At 43.0% G+C, this 18,674-nt stretch overlaps 2 protein-coding genes across 4 annotated transcripts in view; one reads left to right on the forward strand and one right to left on the reverse strand.

Annotated features, from left to right (window-relative positions):
- Positions 1 to 18,674, forward strand: part of LOC107573034 (epithelial membrane protein 1-like) — a 31,199-nt gene that overhangs the window by 4,309 nt on the left and 8,216 nt on the right. The window contains exons 2-5 of one of the 2 annotated variants that reach the window (XM_016259477.1): positions 1,074 to 1,153; positions 1,622 to 1,724; positions 2,205 to 2,345; positions 2,440 to 2,617. In XM_016259477.1, the coding sequence (XP_016114963.1) occupies positions 1,076 to 1,153; positions 1,622 to 1,724; positions 2,205 to 2,345; positions 2,440 to 2,600 (483 nt within the window). In that variant the 5' untranslated portion in view covers positions 1,074 to 1,075 and the 3' untranslated portion in view covers positions 2,601 to 2,617. Of the gene's footprint in view, positions 1 to 1,073; positions 1,154 to 1,621; positions 1,725 to 2,204; positions 2,346 to 2,439; positions 3,214 to 18,674 lie in introns of those variants that run through there. The other variant, XM_016259476.1, reaches the window with a different exon arrangement.
- LOC107573033 (transcription factor 20-like) overlaps positions 7,032 to 18,674 on the reverse strand; it is a 17,025-nt gene continuing 5,382 nt past the window's right edge. For both annotated transcript variants that reach the window (XM_016259475.1, XM_016259474.1), the window contains exons 2-5: positions 10,329 to 18,151; positions 9,258 to 9,351; positions 9,111 to 9,160; positions 7,032 to 8,248 (exon numbers count right to left, since the gene is read on the reverse strand). In XM_016259475.1, the coding sequence (XP_016114961.1) occupies positions 8,159 to 8,248; positions 9,111 to 9,160; positions 9,258 to 9,351; positions 10,329 to 17,231 (7,137 nt within the window). In that variant the 5' untranslated portion in view covers positions 17,232 to 18,151 and the 3' untranslated portion in view covers positions 7,032 to 8,158. The remainder of the gene's footprint in view (positions 8,249 to 9,110; positions 9,161 to 9,257; positions 9,352 to 10,328; positions 18,152 to 18,674) is intronic.

Genomic DNA, 18,674 nt, shown 5'->3' on the forward strand with positions numbered 1-18,674 from the left:
CACTCACTCACACACACTCACTCACACACACACACACACACACACTCAATCACTCACTCACACACACACACTCACACTCAATCACTCACACACACACACACATTATGCACTTTTTGCAAAGAGAGTCGTGTTATTTTATTACGCTTTGAAGAAACGTGCATTAGTATTATTTTGCTCGATGCGCCCTCTTGTGGCCTCAGGAGAGAAGCCAAAAGCTTTTTTATTGATAATATTTAAGTACAAAATTCTAATTTAGTTTTTCAGCCGTTTTGACAGCCCTAGTGTGTGGATGTTTAAAATAATGTTTATAAACCTTATATAATTAATAAAGTTGCTTAAACAATTAGAAACAAAACAGCATCATGCATGTATGTATAGTTTAATACAAAGGACCAAAAACCAATCAGAAAGAGCAGGCTACTTTCTTCATTTAAAATCATGAGATGCAGTGTGATGGGGAAAACTGCCATAAAGTCTCGAGACATGTTTTTTAAAAGTTGAACTTGCATTAATTGTACATGTCTTTCTAAACATGCGGCTCTCTTGTGCGAGACGCGAGTGCAACGCTGATAGATGTCCCTCTAGAAAATGTGATAAATATGTGTTGGTTTCGGTTTCGCCGTAAACAACATCTTCTCCACACTGATGTTCTTGTTTTCTGCAATATATTGACTGAACAACGCAGCAGCGCCGCATCTAGTGTGTTCAACTGGACAGGCTAACAAAAGCATTCTAATGCGACGACTCTTACATCGTCATTGCATCTCGTGCAGCACTGATAACTGCCTGACGCACACCTAACATTCAAATGCAACGCTTTTGCATTCTAATGTGGATTTTTATTTTAAATTCGACGAATATTCGAAATTCAAAATTTTTTTGACAGCCCTAACACACACACACACACACAGATTGAACAGTTTTGTTTAAGCTATAAAGCAGCTCTACAGAAGATAATGTCATTATTCAGATCAATTCGGTTCCAGTTTTGTTCTCATCTGATAGAGTCAGTGCAGTCCTATGGATTATATCACTGATTATTAATATGTCTGTGTGTTTTTTCTCTCCGTCAGTCATGTTGGTTTTACTCGCTGCCATCTTCCTCCTCCACATCGCCTGCATCTGTCTGCTGCTGGCCGCCACCATCCATAACGTGAGTGACACACATCACAGCCTGTGGGCGGGGCCAGGGGCGGGGCTTCACTCGCACACACACACACACACACACACTATGGTTTAACATGCTAAAATGTCACGTTTATTGTAAATGATACGTTTATTATATATAATGTACTATATTAGTATTTCCCACATCGGCTAATGAACCGGAAGTCTCGCACATAGGCTTACTTCGGCGTCGAAGAATAAGGTGCATAAGTACTAATAATCAGCCAATATGTTAATAATAAGCATGCTAACAAGCAACTAGTTAATAGTGAGGATTGGTCCCTATACTAAAGTGTAACCTATAATCTAATATAATTATCTGTGACCGATAGTTATTAGTAATATGACAGAAAGAGTTTGCTCCAGCTACAGTTTGCTATAGAAGAATATGACACCATAGACAGTCCATGTTTCTCATTCATGCTGATATACATGTGTGTGTGTGTGTGTGTAGGCCTGGTGGATGACCGACTCCATGTCCACTGATATTTGGGGTCGCTGGTTGCTGAATGGTGAAACCTGGAACTACACTGAGATTCCTGCTCACTATCCTAAAGGTCAGTTCTGTGAATCTCACAGGTCTGAAATCTCATTCTAATCCACAAAGAGCTTGGTAATAAGCACTACTTCTCACATTTGGCATCAACAGGTTTTCTTTAATGTTTCTTTCACTCACAGCAGCAAACTGACATTTACTGTTTTTGTACCGTCATTTTACATGTCATTTTTATGCATTTATTTGAAGTGGTTCTTAAAGGGTTAGTTCACCCAAAAATGAAAATTAGCCTGTGTTTTACTCACCCCCGAGGCATCCTAGCTGTATATGACTTTCCTCCGGAACGCAATGGTAACGCTTGGCAGAGCCAGGATCATTTTTAATATAACGCAGATTGGATTCGTCTGAAAGAAGAAAGTCATATACACCTACGATGCCTCGAGGGTGAGTAAAACACAGGCTAATTTTCATTTTTGGGTGAACTAACCCTTTAACCAGCTCATCAGACACTCACGTGTTGGTCTGTCGTGTTGTGTTTCAGAGTATCTGCAGGCGGTCCAGGCCAGCTCTGTGCTCGCATGCGTCTTCTGCATCCTCGGCCTGTTCGTGTTCGTCGCGCAGCTCTACACACTACCTAAAGGAAAGCGCTTTCTGTTCACCGGAGCCTTCCAGCTGCTGGCCTGTACGTGTAACACACTCACACACACACACACACTCACTCTCACACACACACACACACACACACACACTCTGAAGTGTGTGTTTGTGCTCCTCAGGGTTGTGCATCATGATCGCGGCCTCCATCTACACGGACATCTTCCATAAAGACAAGGAACAGGGCTGGTACGGAGCTTCCTTCATCCTGGCCTGGATCTCCGTCTGTCTCACCTTCATCTCCTGCATCACCTACTTCATCCTGCGCAAGAAGACGGCATGAAGAACACACACACACACCAGCAGATGTTTAAACACTCGTCAGATGCTGTCGATGACGATCCTCTGATCTCAGAACTGCTCAGGTTGGCCTCGAGTGTCTCAAGGCATCTGTAGATCAACATATCCATTATATAGCTGAATGTAATCCTAGTGAGGTTCCGTGTCTAAATACAGTGTCGTGGTTTTGTTGTAAATGTCATGTTTTCACTATAGTTTAATTGCGGGCTGTTTTACGGTCGTGTGACACGACAAGCCCCATTTAGCACTGTTACGGGTGATTCTTCAATACACTACCTGACTGTTTGTTTCTGTGTTAACATGTTTATCACGTGTCCTGTACTAACCATCTGATCCACCCAAGGGTGGATTGTGCCAATTAATCCATTTAAACGTTGGTCACTGCAAAATATCATTACCATCACAACATGAAATAATCATTGGATTGTGATGTTGCTTTTTAAAATTAAATCACTTCACAATACATAAGATACATCTTAAGCAACAACGTGCACGGAGTTGGCAATGATCCTTTGTTTTAGTGATCAAGTCTGGTCATAATTTAAGACATTCTGAAAGACAAAAGTTTTTTCAAATAAATAAAAGACATATATGTTGAACATTTTGATTTTATTTGAAAGTAAAGCAGACTAATGATAATCAGTCCTATGACAATATAATGTGTTTCTGAATTAAAAATCTATTCCACAACTCAATATATGTGTAAAAACGAATCATGATTTTAGCATGTTTTATTAACTTATACAATTTAAACTGAAGACTGAAAATGTAGAACAAGTTATTAAAGTTAAAAGACTGTTTTCGGGGATATTCGCCAAGACGGGTAATTTCACATCATTTTGTATGTGTTTGTCCGTTCAATGTTCGTGAGAACCAAATTAAGTTCTTTCGCATCTTCTAGCACTTAAATGATATAATATGTGACCCTGCAGCACAAAAGCAGTGTTAAGTCGCTGGGGGATATTTGTAGCAATAGCCAACAATACATTGTATGGGTCACAATTATACATTTCTCTTTTATGCCAAAAATCATTAGGATATTAAGTAAAGATCATGTTCCATGAAGATATTTTGTACATTTCCTACCATAAATATATAAAAACTTAATGTTTGATTAGTAATATGCATTGCTAAGAACTTCATTTGAACAACTTTAAAGATGATTTTGCTCAACAGAGCGATATACAGCAGCTCCATCCCCAGAGAGAGCCACACGATCCCTGCATGCACACACACACACACACACACACACACACACACGCGTGTTGAAATGCACACACACACACGTGTTGAGATGCACACACACACACACACACGCGTGTTGAAATGCACACACACACACGTGTTGAGATGCACACACACACGTGTTGAGATGCACGCACACACACACACACACACACACACACACACACACACACGAGTTGAAATGCACACACACACACACACGTTGAGATGCACACACACACACGTTGCGATGCACACACACAAACACACGTGTTGAGATGCACACACACACACACACACACATTGAGATGCACACACACACACACACACGTTGAGATGCACACACACACGTTGAGATGCACACACACACATAGACACACACACACACACGAGTTGAAATGCACACACACACACACGTTGAGATGCACACACACACACACGTTGAGATGCACACACACACATTGAGATGCACACACACACACACACACACACACACATATGTAGTGTCACGAAAGACCTCTTACAGTACTTAACATTTCACTTACATTACTTACATGAAACATTTCAGAGTAATCATGTTTTGAATGTGTAGGTTTCACAAATTTAGACCGTTTTGAGCAGTCGTGTTCGAAGGAATTGAATGAAATCCATTACTGTCAGTACTGGTGATATTCAAACACAATTTCTAAAGTACTGATAAAATATGCATCAAACTGGTTTTTGCTGTAGTTCTTGTACAAGATTTAAATTTGAAAGAATTTCTCAATTTTTAGATTAATAAAAAAGTGGTTAAATGTTGTAATAACATGGTAAAACATAAAAAATGTGCACATTCACTCAAGAGACGCTACTCATTAATAAATAAACTCAAGTCAAAATCATTTTGTAGATTACTTTTTATAGTAAATCCCATGTTTTCATCTTTGACCTAGAGGAATGCAGCTGCTCAAAACGTCAATATTTTTTGAAAATATTTCATGAACGTGCATATCTGCAAAAAAATATATATAAAGAAAAGAAATAAAAAAAATAGGACTTTCTATTTGCTTTTAAACTGTAAACGCCTTTCACTAAGCTGTTTTTCCCATTTTTCAAGTTCTACATTTTCTCCTTAGCTCCATGTTGCAGTAAGTTTTTAGTCCATGTCCTATCCTGAGAAGTGTGTTTGCAGAGACGGACAGAAATGAGCTCCTAAAACATACTGCCAGATTCTGGAAGATCAATTCTTCAAACAGCGAGAGGATGTGGTGCTGGTCCTTCAAGAGTCACTCTCAACTTATCTGTCTATAAAGCCTATACAATAGTCTTCATGTATTTCACAACACTTCAGCATGTTATTCTAATTAAGTAGAGGTCATTTTTTAGGATCTTTTACCCAAGCGAAGTACTGACCCCGCTGACCCAGTGAGCATTTTGCTGACCAATGGTCATGCCTTAACTTTGAGTACTCTCTTTACACAGAGTGCGTGTGATCGTGAAATCGAAAGAAAGTGAACAGCGAGCGCTCATTCAAATGCGATTTCAATACCCCGTGTATTGATAGCGGCTCCCTGATGTGTGAAAATAACATACAATATTAGAATGTCTGCGGGACACACTCGTTGCGGGAGCGGGCGGTAATGGTCAGAAATTCGGCGGGAGCGGGCTTAAGAAAACTGTCCCGCTCAGGGCTCTATGCTGCGCATCAACACACACGCTAAGTTTTTTCCGCGCTTCCCCATCTCCACCCCAATCATTAGTGCCGTTTCATTCTGTCTTTGACGGAACATATTGGACCATTTTTGAAATAGCGCCATAAACAGGGGTTTAAACCCCCATTCCACAGCCATACCTGTCACACACCCAGTTTAAAAGCTATTTCTTCTTCTTGTAATCAGGAGCGCTTGTCCTCCTAATCTAAACAATTTAGGAGCACCTTCTGATCAATAATAAAAAAGTCTGATCAAAAATGATCCTTCCTAATACGAGGTGACATGTGACTCCAGCAAGTCACTAATTTTAACATTGAATCATTCATTCAATTGATTCGTTCGAACGGCTGATTCATTCAGGAATGAAGCAAGTGACTGTCTTTATGAATGGGTGATCATGAATCACTGACTCACTAGATTCGTTCAAAAACGCACTTTCATTGAATGAATGAAACACTGCTGTGTTTGCTTTTAGAGATGTGCAGCGGCTGAGCGGTTACTTTATTTGGATCTATTTTCGTTGATGAAATAGAGCAAACTCAGGCAGTACTTGTTTACTGAACTGTTGTATTAAATCAATATCACATTTGCAAACTCCTTGAATAACTATTAAAAGCTGTCACTCTCCTTATCGCGATCTGTGGGCTGAGTTAATCTTAAACAGTAAAGCATACACACAAACTGTTATCGAATAAACGTGTGTCCTAAACTCCTGAAACACTGGTGTCTCATATTTTATAGCAATTAATGCGATTTGGGAAAGAAATCAATCAAATCTGTATGTGTGTGTGAAAATATTCAGATGTAACCCCCTGTGTAATGGTTAACACTTTCATAAGTAACTGTAATTGAATTACACATCTTTTCTCAGTGACTGTAACGGACTACAGCTACGTTAATTGCGTACTTAATTCCGTTACATGTAACTAGTTACTCCCCAACACTGCACACAGAATATTTCATATGCTCTCAGATTTCTCCCTCTATTGATTTCTGTCATATTCACGAAACACCATTATACTCACTCACAAACACACACACACACACACACTCTCTCTCTCTCAGACACACACAGTCTGCGCTCTAATCTGTCAATCTGCTCCAGCTCAGTGACACAAGCTCCCTATGCACTCACACGCTCATCTTCAATCATTCCTTAACACACACTGCAGCTGGATGACAAAACCGTATTTAAAGCGGAGTGTGTTATTGAGAGCGACCCATGCTACGCAGAAATCTACTCCAAACCCTCACACACACTGCCGTTCAAAAGTCTGGGATCGCCCGGGATTTAAAGAAGCTTCTTATGGTCATCAAGGCTGCATCTATCTGATAAAAACACAGAAAAAACTAATCTTGTGAGCTATTCCCCAGTTCGCCAGCATGCACGTCACATAACAGGCCTGTAGGTGGCGCTTGGGCCTCATTAACTATGATATGAAAGATTCATAATGAATTCAATCGACACACTAGCTTTGATTATTGATGGAAGAGTAACGTTTACAATATTGTTTGGTTTATTGTTTCTGAACAGACACCACCTCAGATCATGAGACAGACATGTGAAAATAAGCAGGGATTTTCTACACATCGTCACGTAACATCATTCAAATGCGTTTTGTTTAATCGACTACAATAGCGTTGCTATTTGTCCGAGAGCGGCACTTTTGAATCATTTTGAAAAAGGGCAGTTTTTAATGTTTTTGTTAAAGTCGTCTCTTCTGCTGCATTTATTTGATCAGAAAGTTCAGAAGAACATAGAAATCTTTTATCTCACAATAGTACAGCTTTTGCTGTGTTTCGGATCGTATAAATGCAGGCTTGGCGAGCAGAAGAGAGTTCTCTAAAAAGCATTAAAATACCATCTTCTCACGGTTTTCACTGAGAACACACGGCTCCCTCTGAATGTCTGCCAATGGAGAGAGATCAGCCAGACGATCACATCTTAAACTCTGACATTAGAACAGAGCTCCGTGCATGCGTGCAACATGCCCGACTTTATCGGACGATCTCCGCTCCCAAGTCTTTTAGAAGGATTTCAACAGTTGAACAGTTGAGTTGAACAGCCAGAGACAGACACGCGGAGCAATGAAAATGACCAGCGCTTCTCCACTGTATAACTGTATTCAAGAGTCAGAAGCATACTGACATGTTTTCATATGGCGATTCTTTTAGGAGTTTCTCTTGTCCTTCAGGAGTTCTGCGCTCGTGGCTGCCTTCTCCTCGAAACGCTGCTTCGCGGTAAATCCAACGCAGATGATGCATGTGCTTTCCCTCATCCACGGCACAAAACCCTCGGAGGAGGGAAATAAGAACACTTATCAAAGGAGCACACACACAGGCACACCTTCGAAGGCAATATATATATATATATATATATGTGTGTGTGTCGCCATGACAACAGCGTCTCAGCGGCAACCGGGTGATGACACCGCGGCTGCTCCTGGCACGGAAAACGCTCGGAACTCTCAGGGTAAAGTACGGATTAAAACAATAGCGAGGTTTAAAAAGAACGATAATACGAGTTATGATAAAATACTACATATAACTGGTGTAAACACAGGGCCTCCACTAGTGTTCTCCAGAGAAAGTCCATCCTCGGCACAGAGCGAAGCCCAGGGTTTGGTTAGCGAGCGAGGGAGTCTGCAGACAGATGTGCGCACTCGCTGATCTCCGAGAGCGTGCTCGTCCTCGCTCCAGACACGCCGCTCCAGGCCTGTGCACACACAGAACACACACCGAACCCGTCACGTCCAGCACATACACACAATAACACACACCACAGCGACGACTTCGCCGTTTTCTCTTGCTTGCTAGTATAAACATCTAAACATTCTTGAGCCAAGATGCATTTACTCGACAAGAAAAATGACTTGGGGAATAAAGAATCTGCCAATGGGGTAAGAAAAATCATCTTAAAACAAGATTAGGTTTCTTACCCCACTGGCGGATATTTTTGCTCGTTTTAAGCAAAAACTAACAAAATTGTGATTATAATAATATCATAATATCTTCAATCATTCAAGAATTTTTAGATACACTATATGGACAAAACCTTCTAATGAACAGGTTTGATTACTCTAGTAATTTCCACGAGTATGAATCTTTGAGCATATAATGCTATTCTAGGGAAGTGTGTGCTTCTAATTTTACAGCAACAGTTTGGACAGAACCCTTTTCTATTCTAACACGACGATGCCTCTGCGTATAAGGCAAGGTTCAGAAAGAAATGATTGATTGAGTCAGTGTGGAAGAACTTGACTGGTCTGCTGTGACTTTAAATGCAGACCTTGAGTCGAAAACTCATCACCAAACACCAGTGACTTGTAGGCTACATACACTATATGGACAAAAGTAATGGACCATACCAAACTGTGACGTCAAAACCGAGGTACATATTGAACCGTCATGTTTGCATATCGTTACAACCCTAGTACCTGGATTTGTTTTTTAGTGCTACCGTCTCGCAGAAACTACGATATACATTTAGGCTCCATGAAAAATAAAAACGCCTCCCAAATATCCATCTTGGTGCTTCTTGACTTTTCCACATTAGCTGTGAAGTCTTGTTCTCTTACCTTGTGCTTCGGACACCTCAGAGAAAAGTTGTCTTCATTTAGAGAGCAATCTAGATTGAGGTTAGCAAAAGAAGGATTTAGCACTGGTTGTCAGTCACTCACAACGTGGTTTTTGCTTTACTAAAGACAAGTGATGCCCCGTCTCACCTGCTTCTATGGCACAAAGATAGTGGTAGCTCAGCGTGCAGCCTTTACTGTAGCAGCCAAGTGTGGAGCCCACCGTCTCACAATGAGAGCAGCTCTGAGGAGTGCAAATGTCAGAAGCATTATGGGTAAAATAAACAACACTTTCCCTATACTTCAGACAAGTCACGTATTTTCACTTGTGCTGTCAATCGATTAAAAAAGAATTAACTAATCACAGGTTTTTTTTCTGAAATTAATCACAATTAATCTTACCTAAGAGTTTTTAAATATACTTTTATATTGCAATAATTTCTCAATCTCCAAATATGACTAAAGGCACGTATCACTGATACCAATAATACCGATGTCCTAATATTTAACAATTAGAATTTAACAACTTTACAGTATAAATGAGAGCTATCAATTTTAACATGTATTAGACTTTAAAAAAATAACAACTTCTAATTTAAGTTAACTTAAAACAATCTTCACATAAACCCATTATAATAAATGTTATATTTAGCTACCTGTGCCCTTCAGCAAGTAGGAAATATATAGAAATTGAATCAAGTTAAACATACTAAATTCTAAATTAAATATAGATGAATCCTTAAAGCTACAAAAGTTACTGATTTCCTCTTTTGTTCTTTGAAGAACAGACATCACAGCAGCTGGTTATTTGGCTACTATCACTTTAAGAGCTGCCGCTGCTGAACGTGACGCGGATCTGACACGCATTTTATTTTCTCACAAGTCTTAACCTTTTAAATATTATTGCGCTTTAATATGAAATGACATACAGCGCGCCAGCGTGTGTGTGATTGAAAGAGCATGCGCTACGAGCGCAGTATAACGGCTCACAGGACAGGAAAATTGTTTTTTAAATAAATGCAATTCTTGTCCAGAAATAAAATAAAATAAAAGAGACAGAAGCAGCAGTTGTGAGTGGGTGGCCAACTCAAGCCCTACGTTAAATATTTTTAATGCCGTTAAAACTGAAAAAATTAATTGCAAGTTTTAACACGTTAATTCTGACAGCACTCATTTTCACACAATACAGCAAGCCAACAAACTGCAGCGCTTTCCACTTACTGTATCTCTAGCACCATCTAGTGCCTCCTGAAGGCCATACAGTCTCCCATTGACCAGGTATACGCCACTGGTCCAAACGATGCAGCCCTCGTGCACCCACAGCTCCTCGGGGTCCAGAGGCACGAGTGGGAGCTGGGCCAGTTGGGACATGGTGCCCAGAGAGTCCAGGCTGGGTGGCGGGGGCTGGAAGGGCAGGGAGGCTTTGCTGTTGATAGGGACCGTTCGAGGTAAATCCTCACTGGACTTATGTCTTCTTTTGAAGCGTGGATGGGATGTCAGTTTTCTGTGCTGGGGCCTTTGCGGTGTATTTTCGACGTGCAAATGCTTCAGCATGATTTCACCATCCAGTTCTTGAGCTTTTGATGTGCCCAGCCCGCTTGTCAGTTCTCCAGCCGGATCCCAGGTGTGAGCCATTACCTTTGAGGTGGAGCTGCTCATCTTAGCATTCTGGAAAGGCATTTCTTCACCCATGCTGGGAGAGACAGTGCCAATGGTGGTGGCTGGGGACGTTGGGTTTGTTGCCTGACTTACTGTGCAATCACTATCTGTAGATGACTTCACATTCTGAGGGTCCTGTAATCTCGTATCCTGGGGAGTCGTTTCTGTCGGAATGGATGTCATACTGAAACCAGCGGTAGCTGCCCCATGGTAGGACAAGGTTTGTCGCACTTGAGGTTGATTCTTAGGGAGCTTGGCTGCATACTCAGCTGGGTAAAAAGGACCATAGAGATCCCCGAGATGTTTGTAGTTGGCCCATTTCTGGCAAAGACAGCATAGGAGGCGACCAGTGTGTCCAGTCTCTGATATCACAGGTCCTGGCAGAACATATCCAGACGTAGGAAGTATCTTCCCTGACTGCAAGGCAGAATCGACTGGCTCTGAAACCCAGTGTTCTTTTGTTTTTTCATTTTCCTTTTCTTTTCTCACAAGTTGAGATGACACAGGGGTATTTAATGGGCCATCACCCGCTGAGTGACCAGCTTTGTCTCCACCTTTTGATTTTTCATCATCTGCATTAACGATTGTACAGACAGCCCCAATTTCTGTTATCTTTTTCTCCACATGTATGTAAGGAGCAAAAACATTATTCCTGGCATCTGAGAATATTCCACATGGGCTGATATTTCCCCTACTGCTCACCTGAGTGTCCAGCTTCTCTTTGGAAGCCATCCCTCTTCTTCTCCTTCTCTGATCACCAGGAGTCTCACTGTCCTCTTTTCCCTTTTCCTGTCTATGTATAGCAGGCTTCACATCTAACTCCGGCTGGGTCTCCTCGCTCTCTACATCCACTTTCACCACCTGGGTTTGAGCAGGAGGTGTCAAAGATGGACAGGGTTTCTGGTCAGGTGGTGTTGATACTTGGGGCACTTCACTTACAGTGTCTGGGATTGGGACGGACTGAGCTTCAGCTGTGGGTGAGGGAAGAGAATCCGCAGGTATGCTTGTTGCTGCATTCTGAATTTGTGCTTGAGCACGTTTCTGCTTATTCACACTGCCCACTGGGCGACCTTTTTTCTTACCTGATGGAAAATAACCTTTGGGGATAGAGTTGTCTGATGTTTTAGGCTCTGAACTGGTCAACCTGAGAGAAGTCATCTGGTGCTGAGCATCTCTGGACAGAAGGTGGTGCCCAGGGCTCTGACTATGGCCAGTGGTGGTCCCATAGTAATCCCCACCTGGGTAATCATCAAAGCCCATGCCAGTCTCTTGAAGTTTCTGCCTCAGCAGGTTAGCAGCTGACTGCTCACCTCGTCGTGTTTCCAACTGTTGATAAGTGTTTGTGAACTGCTGTATGTCAGACAATGCAGAAGAAGATGGAGGGGATCCCTGTACAGGACAAGGTAATGGAGGAGCTGGTGGAAGGGGTCCTAACAAAGTAAAATCCTCCTTATCACTTTCACCCAATGATACTGAAGATCCAGCAGCACCTAATCCAAAGTCAAAATCTTTTGGCAAACTTCTGAGGGCACTAGTACTAGAAGCCGTTGCATTTGGTTTGAGGGTCTGAGAATCACAGGAGACCGCATCTTCAACTGCTCTGTATGGCATAAGATCATCTAAAGTATGAGAATCATCAAGGTAAGATAAGCATGCCTCCTCTCCTTGAGGAACACTAGAAAACGATGTACCACCCTCTGGGTCTGGCCTATCAGAGGTGTGATGAGATACCTCAGAGAAGTCAGATTCCACGTGACTATTGTTGAAGTCATTTTTTTTCACACTGGGAGTAATTTTCCGCACAATCGCCTCAAGTTTTAGACCATGACCCTTTCTTGGGGGCAGAAACTTTGCTCTGGACTGAGGAGGTGAATTAGCACTGAATATAGAATACTGTGTTTTGGGAGATGGCAATTTTGGCTGAGCATCAGTACTGCCAGAGCAATTGTTGGTTCCAAGTCTCGAATCAGAGTGGGACTGAGATAGTGGGGAGTGATACGCTGATCCTGGTCGCTGACCTGGAACATCCTGATGCTGCCTCTTAGCTGGAATAGGAGAAATAAAAGATCTAACTCTCCTTCTCATGATTAAAGGGTTGGTTTCAGCCGATGCTCCAGTTTTGGTTGCTCTCTGCCCCTGCTGAATCCCTTGGGTAGTCTTACCAGTGTGTCCAGCAGGGCTAACAGCACCAACTGGAGCCAGTGAGTGAAAAGATTTGGCCGTGTCATCTGCACTCTTATCTGAAATGTCCTCTTCTCCATGTTTGGAGCCAGCATTTGTGACTGGCTGAGAACCTACATGCTCATGAGGGACTGTAGTGGGTTGTCCAGCTCCCTCTCTTTCAGGATAAGTGTCCCACATTTTCATGTCAAAATGTGAACCGGGATAAGAGTGTTGTCGAGATAGGTGATGCTGACTAGGCAGAATATCACTTGAAGCTTGGGATTTATACTTCTGTTCAGGAAGTCTCTGAGGAATGTGCCTATCCATTCCTCTTAGCCTTTGTCTGTCAGGAGTCCAGTCGGGTCTCTTGTGAGGAGGTAAACTCTGTGGAAACACTTGTAACTTGTTAGTAGACGGTGTGGTTTTAGAATATGCTGACACTGTGTGGAATGGTTGATGAGGTGAAGGAAGGGAGATCATTTTTGGTCCATCCATGGTGTCACTGAAACCATATGCTCTGAAACCGTCAACAGCCTGCGAGAAAGACTGGTGCCTTGGTTGCGAGGACAAGGGATTTGAGGACATTTGCAAAAGATATGGCAGGTTGCTGGTGGCTTCACTGTTGCCTTTGGCACAACTGGTCTTTTCTATATCAGAATCAACATCTACAGGGGGATGAAGGGGCTTATTAGATTCCTTAGTCGTTGGGGTGCTGCAGTAACCATCTGTGTTCTGACCTGCAGTTTCTGTCTTTGATGAGTCCTCCTTGTTTTGTGCTTTCTTTGCTTTTGATTCTTCCTTGCAACCTTCTTGCTCATTTGATCCAGATGAAGAAAATGGCTGCTGAATGACAGAGGGTCCAGAGGTCCCAGAGTGTCCTCTCTCTCTTTCTGGTATTGTTCGTCGAGAAGGGGACACATCACAGATTACGGAGCGCCTTCCTGAGGATGTCTGAGATTGGGTGTGACTGATAGGACCTACACCACATGCCAATGGCTCAGCTTTCTGTAAAAGCAATTGTTCCACAGCAGAAGAGGTACCATATCTGGATGGTTTTCTGTGCTGCAAAGAATAGTCAGCCAAGTTAATGTGCTTTGAAGGGACTCCTGTTGTGAGATCTAAAGACTGCTGCATGTGGGAGGACTGGCTGGGAGACAGACTGGGTTTGCCTAGTTCTAAAGAGATCCCATGAGTCACATTGGGCTTATGTGCTTCAGAATCCCAAGAGGGACGAGGAGGGCCTAAAACAATATCATTATCTGGTCCCTGATTTTGACTTGAATTTGGTGGTTTTCCAGAGGCCATTTGACTGAACTTGATATTAAGTCCACTAATAAGGGTTTGAGAGCCCATTGCATGTGAACTCAAATTTTCAACCATACTGTAAGGTAGTCTAGTTTGATAACGGTGCTGCGATTTATCTTGAGGCTGATGGTGAACACTAGATGTCTGGTCGGGATGGCCATAGCGTTTATCTAAGTGATGACCCTGGAGCACTTCTTGCAAAAGACTTGGAAACGATTGCTGAAACTGAGAACTGCTATCTTGACTTCTTGAGACGATAGCCCTCCCCCCTTCCATAGCAAAAACACCAATCTCCTTCCTGCCAATAGACCCATAGCTGGCCTGCAGCTGATGATAATTCTGGCATCTATTTGTGCCCATACTACTTGCTAGTCCTAACTTTCCTTTGCTCTTTGCAGCATTATAATGTACCTCAGGATTAAAGTATTTAAACAATGCCGGGTGAGACTGAATAGAGGGTTGAGAGTTTTGGCCAAATTCTTGTTTAGGGGAAATATCATACTGTGACACATATGTTTCCATGCACATCTCCTCTTCTCCATTGTGATTTCTAGTCTCTCTTAAGACATTCACATCACGTTGGTCCCCAGGATTGCTGTGTTTGTTTGAGTAACGAGAAACACCATAACATGGAGATCTGGCTCCTGTGTGCTTGCTTGATTCAGTATTCACTTCAGATCGAGCAGAGACAATAACTCCAACACCCCCAAAATTATGTTGCTCTACAACATTTACATTTTTACTCGGACTTTCAAATTGCTGTGCATCGGTCTCTGCTTCATCCTTTGTGGGAGGGACTGACCGCCTATTCTCTGAATTCTCTCTATCACAGGAAGGATCTGCATTTTCAACTTCGATTTCTTCTTTTATCATTTTGATCTGGCATACCTTCGTTCCACTTTCATCGTCATTACAAAGGTCTTTTTCTGCCACACAGTTTGGACGTGCTGAGTGAATAGGAGATGGCAGAGCAGGGGGATATACTGGTCGTTTTGGGCTGGGTTCTGCAGAAGCATGAACGGAGGGTGGTGAAGAGGAGGAGGGAGTCAGGGTTTCTGGTGTCTTTGCTTGAGACGGTTGTTTTGAAGCTGTTGAAATGACTCCAGTGTTGACCTGGAGATCCAATACTTGTTGACTCGCTTCTGATGGCATCTGACTCTGTGATGATGGGTAGCTTTGTGGCTCAGATTCGTTGCTTGTTCCACTTGCCTGCCTAATTCTTTTACGTTCTACTTGTTGATGCCCTTTTGCTTCCAGCATCTCAGAACTCTCTTCATTCACTGAGGTCTGACTGCTGGCGCTGGAATAAGCAGACTTGTTTTGGTTGACAGGTAAAGACTGAGATCCTTGCTGCATCTGAAGGTGATGTGCACTGCCTCTGCTTTTCTTCAGGGGCAGCACAGTGTCTGTTAGAAGCATGTGCTGCACTGTATTAGGTAGATTCTCCACTTGAGAGGTTAGAGCATTGAGACTATTTAGACCAGGGTCCTGCAAGAGTTTGTCATGAGCGTACACGGAGCCATCTTCCCCTGGACCGCCCCGAAGACTTATTCCCATTCGGTTCTGACTCATGGCAGCATGACCGATCCTTGCACCGTGGTTCAAAATAGCTGCTTTAGTGCCTAAACCGCTACCACAACTACTGATGCTGCTATTTGAATTGGGAGTGGGGCTCAGCTGAGGTACGGCCTGCAGAATACGTCCATGGCTTTGGCTGCTGCGAGCATTTGAAACAGAGGGGTGTGACGATGGCTGCAGATGAGAAGCGGCACTGTTTCCTTCAGAACTCCCCATTAGTGGAGACGAAGAGGAGCTGCAGCTCGGAGACTGTACGGCAGACGGAGTAGGAGAGGGATTAGATATGGGGCTGAAGTTCTGATGAATGTGAGCCTGTTGACTTTGGGAGTGCATAGGAGATTTGGCAAGGTCTTGAGAGGGGTGTGAAGGCAGAGCAGGGCTGGAGGACACAGAGGAATGGGCCAGTTTGGTGTGCAAGTGTCCTTGGTGCTGCATTTTGAGGGAGGGGTCATAACCTGCTCCAGTGCTGAGCTGAGAGTGATGCTGGGAATGGGGGGCATGCTTGTGAAGGGACTGAGATTGTGGCGAATATGCCGATGATGTGTAGCTTTGTCCCATATTCTCACAGCTGTTTGAAGCAGACGAACTTGTATGAGTATTTGGATTAGACTGAGTGGGAGAGTTATTCATTTTGGCATCCGTGTTGCTGCTGCTCGTGTCGTATCTTTGCGGTGGAGAGTTATACATTCCAGCAGAGTCAGAGGTTGCATTAAGGTGGGCGTAGTATCCAAACTGAGGGGGTATTCTGTTTCCAGAAAGCGGGTATGTCCGCTGATGCTTATCTTGGTGCAATCCTTGATATTTCTGACCATGCTGCCGCTGATGCATCGGAGCACCTGATTGTACTGAACCAGTATGAGCCAGACTGTATTGCTGGGAAGGAGAAAATGAACCAGCGCTACTGCTACTACTACCCCCAACTGCAGACGCACTCCTGGAGCCATAATCCATAGAGTAAGGAGAAATCATTCCAGAGGATGACCCTGAACCAGATAAGTGGTACTGATGAGGCACATGTCCATCCACGTCTGAGTATCTAAATCCTGCGCCATACGCTGCTCCGCCTCTTCTGCTTCTTTCTCGTCCACTCACGGAAAAATAATAATCTACAATGTCCTTACGGTAAGAGTTCCCTCCTCCTCCTCCACTGTGAGTGTTTCCCTGCGTCATCTCTCCAGTTGTTCTTCTGGATCCATAGCCTTGTATAGGAGGAGCATGTAGAAGATGCTGTTGGCTCCGCAGGTGCAGCCCATGGCTCTGCAGGGTAGGGTGAGCTTGCTGCATGGTCGCATAGTCCTCTGAGTTTCTGGGAGATATCTGAAGGTCCGAAGGGTGGGGTTGATACGGGGAACCGACGACACTTCCTCCCCGGCTAAACCCCAGGTGAAGAGGGACTGGACTGTTGGGAAAGTTCTGCATTTTTGTGTGTAGTTTTTCCAAACGCTGCTATTAGCAACCCTTCTTATCAAAAGGATCCAAATGGCAAACTGGAATGCTTAGTATTAGAAATCTAAACTCACATCTGTAGCAGCAATATAGGAGGCCCCAGCAAATGTCGTAAGTGTGATTTAGAAAGCCAGGAGATTCAATTTGCTGCTCGAGTTAAAACGTAAAAACAAAGTGAAGATGGGCAATGCAGCAGCTGCACATTCATTCACAGAAACGGGGTCACAAATGCCACTACGTGGTTTGGCACTAGATCCAAAGATCTCTTTAAAAAGATGATGAATGAAGGTTTAGTGTTATCACAAAATGTCTATTAGCCAAGAGGTAAAAATACTCCACCAAAATAGCAACTCAAGTAAGTTTCATTAGGAGAATGTCAATATCTTGATACTGTAGTGTGAAACATCTCCTTGCCATTTGGTAACTGTGCGAACGGATGTGGAAAGCAGCCATGCAGTAGAATTATAATAGTTCAGTAACAGGTTTGCAACAGACAAACAAACAAAAAATTTTCTCCAGTTGGCACATGTATTCACTGACACTGAAAATAGCTCGAGAAAGATCAATACTTCAAGATCATGACTTTCTTTCATATTTTCTGTGTAGCAGGGATTTTCGGCACGCGCTCAAGCCAGGTTTCACGAAGATCTTTGCCAACAATTTTTTTCCAGCTGTATCCAAACATTTGTCTTTTCCCATGTTAGTTATTCAGTCCAGCAAGCTTGTTGTTTTCCTTGATCATCCAATCCTTGCCTGTTACTGTAAGGTGTTTTTCAGTGTGGCTGGTCCTAGCTTCAGGTTTTCTGTGGTCAGTCCATGCCATCTGGTTGCTCTTTTAATCCGATCCTCTCAATATGATAGCGTCTTTCTCTCTCTGGAATCAGGAAGATGTTCTGAAAACACAGGGAAAACACAGCACATATTTAAATGAGAACTCTGCTTTAGTGTTACATTCATATTTTTAACAACCAAATAACATCCCAAATACACTTAGTCTAAAGGCTATTCGTTTGTAGTCAGTCTACATCCAAGCATTAAAGGTGCAGTAGGAGATCTTGGTTAAATGCTAACTTTTGCCTGATAGCACTGAAAGCAAACGTCCCCCCCTCCCTGCAATCACCGTCCAAAGCCACGCCCCCTGAACGATTAATGCTCACAGACACCACAATACCAGAGACAACATTACTACAATAGGCTACATCAGCGGTTCCCAATTCCAGTCCTCGCACATCCATTCACAGCGCTTCAGAGCCACGTCTGTGTCCATGGATCTTGACACAAAACGACTCCTGTGCGCGAGTGAGTGAGAGTGTGTGTGTGAGTGTGTGATAGAGTGAGTGAGTGAGTGAGTGAGTGTGTGTGTTAGTGTGTGTGATAGAGTGAGTGAGTGAGTGTTAGTGTGTGTGTGTGATAGTG

The sequence above is a fragment of the Sinocyclocheilus grahami genome, unplaced genomic scaffold, assembly GCF_001515645.1.
Source record: "Sinocyclocheilus grahami isolate Dianchi unplaced genomic scaffold, SAMN03320097.WGS_v1.1 scaffold1854.1, whole genome shotgun sequence".
Lineage (NCBI taxonomy): Eukaryota > Metazoa > Chordata > Actinopteri > Cypriniformes > Cyprinidae > Sinocyclocheilus > Sinocyclocheilus grahami.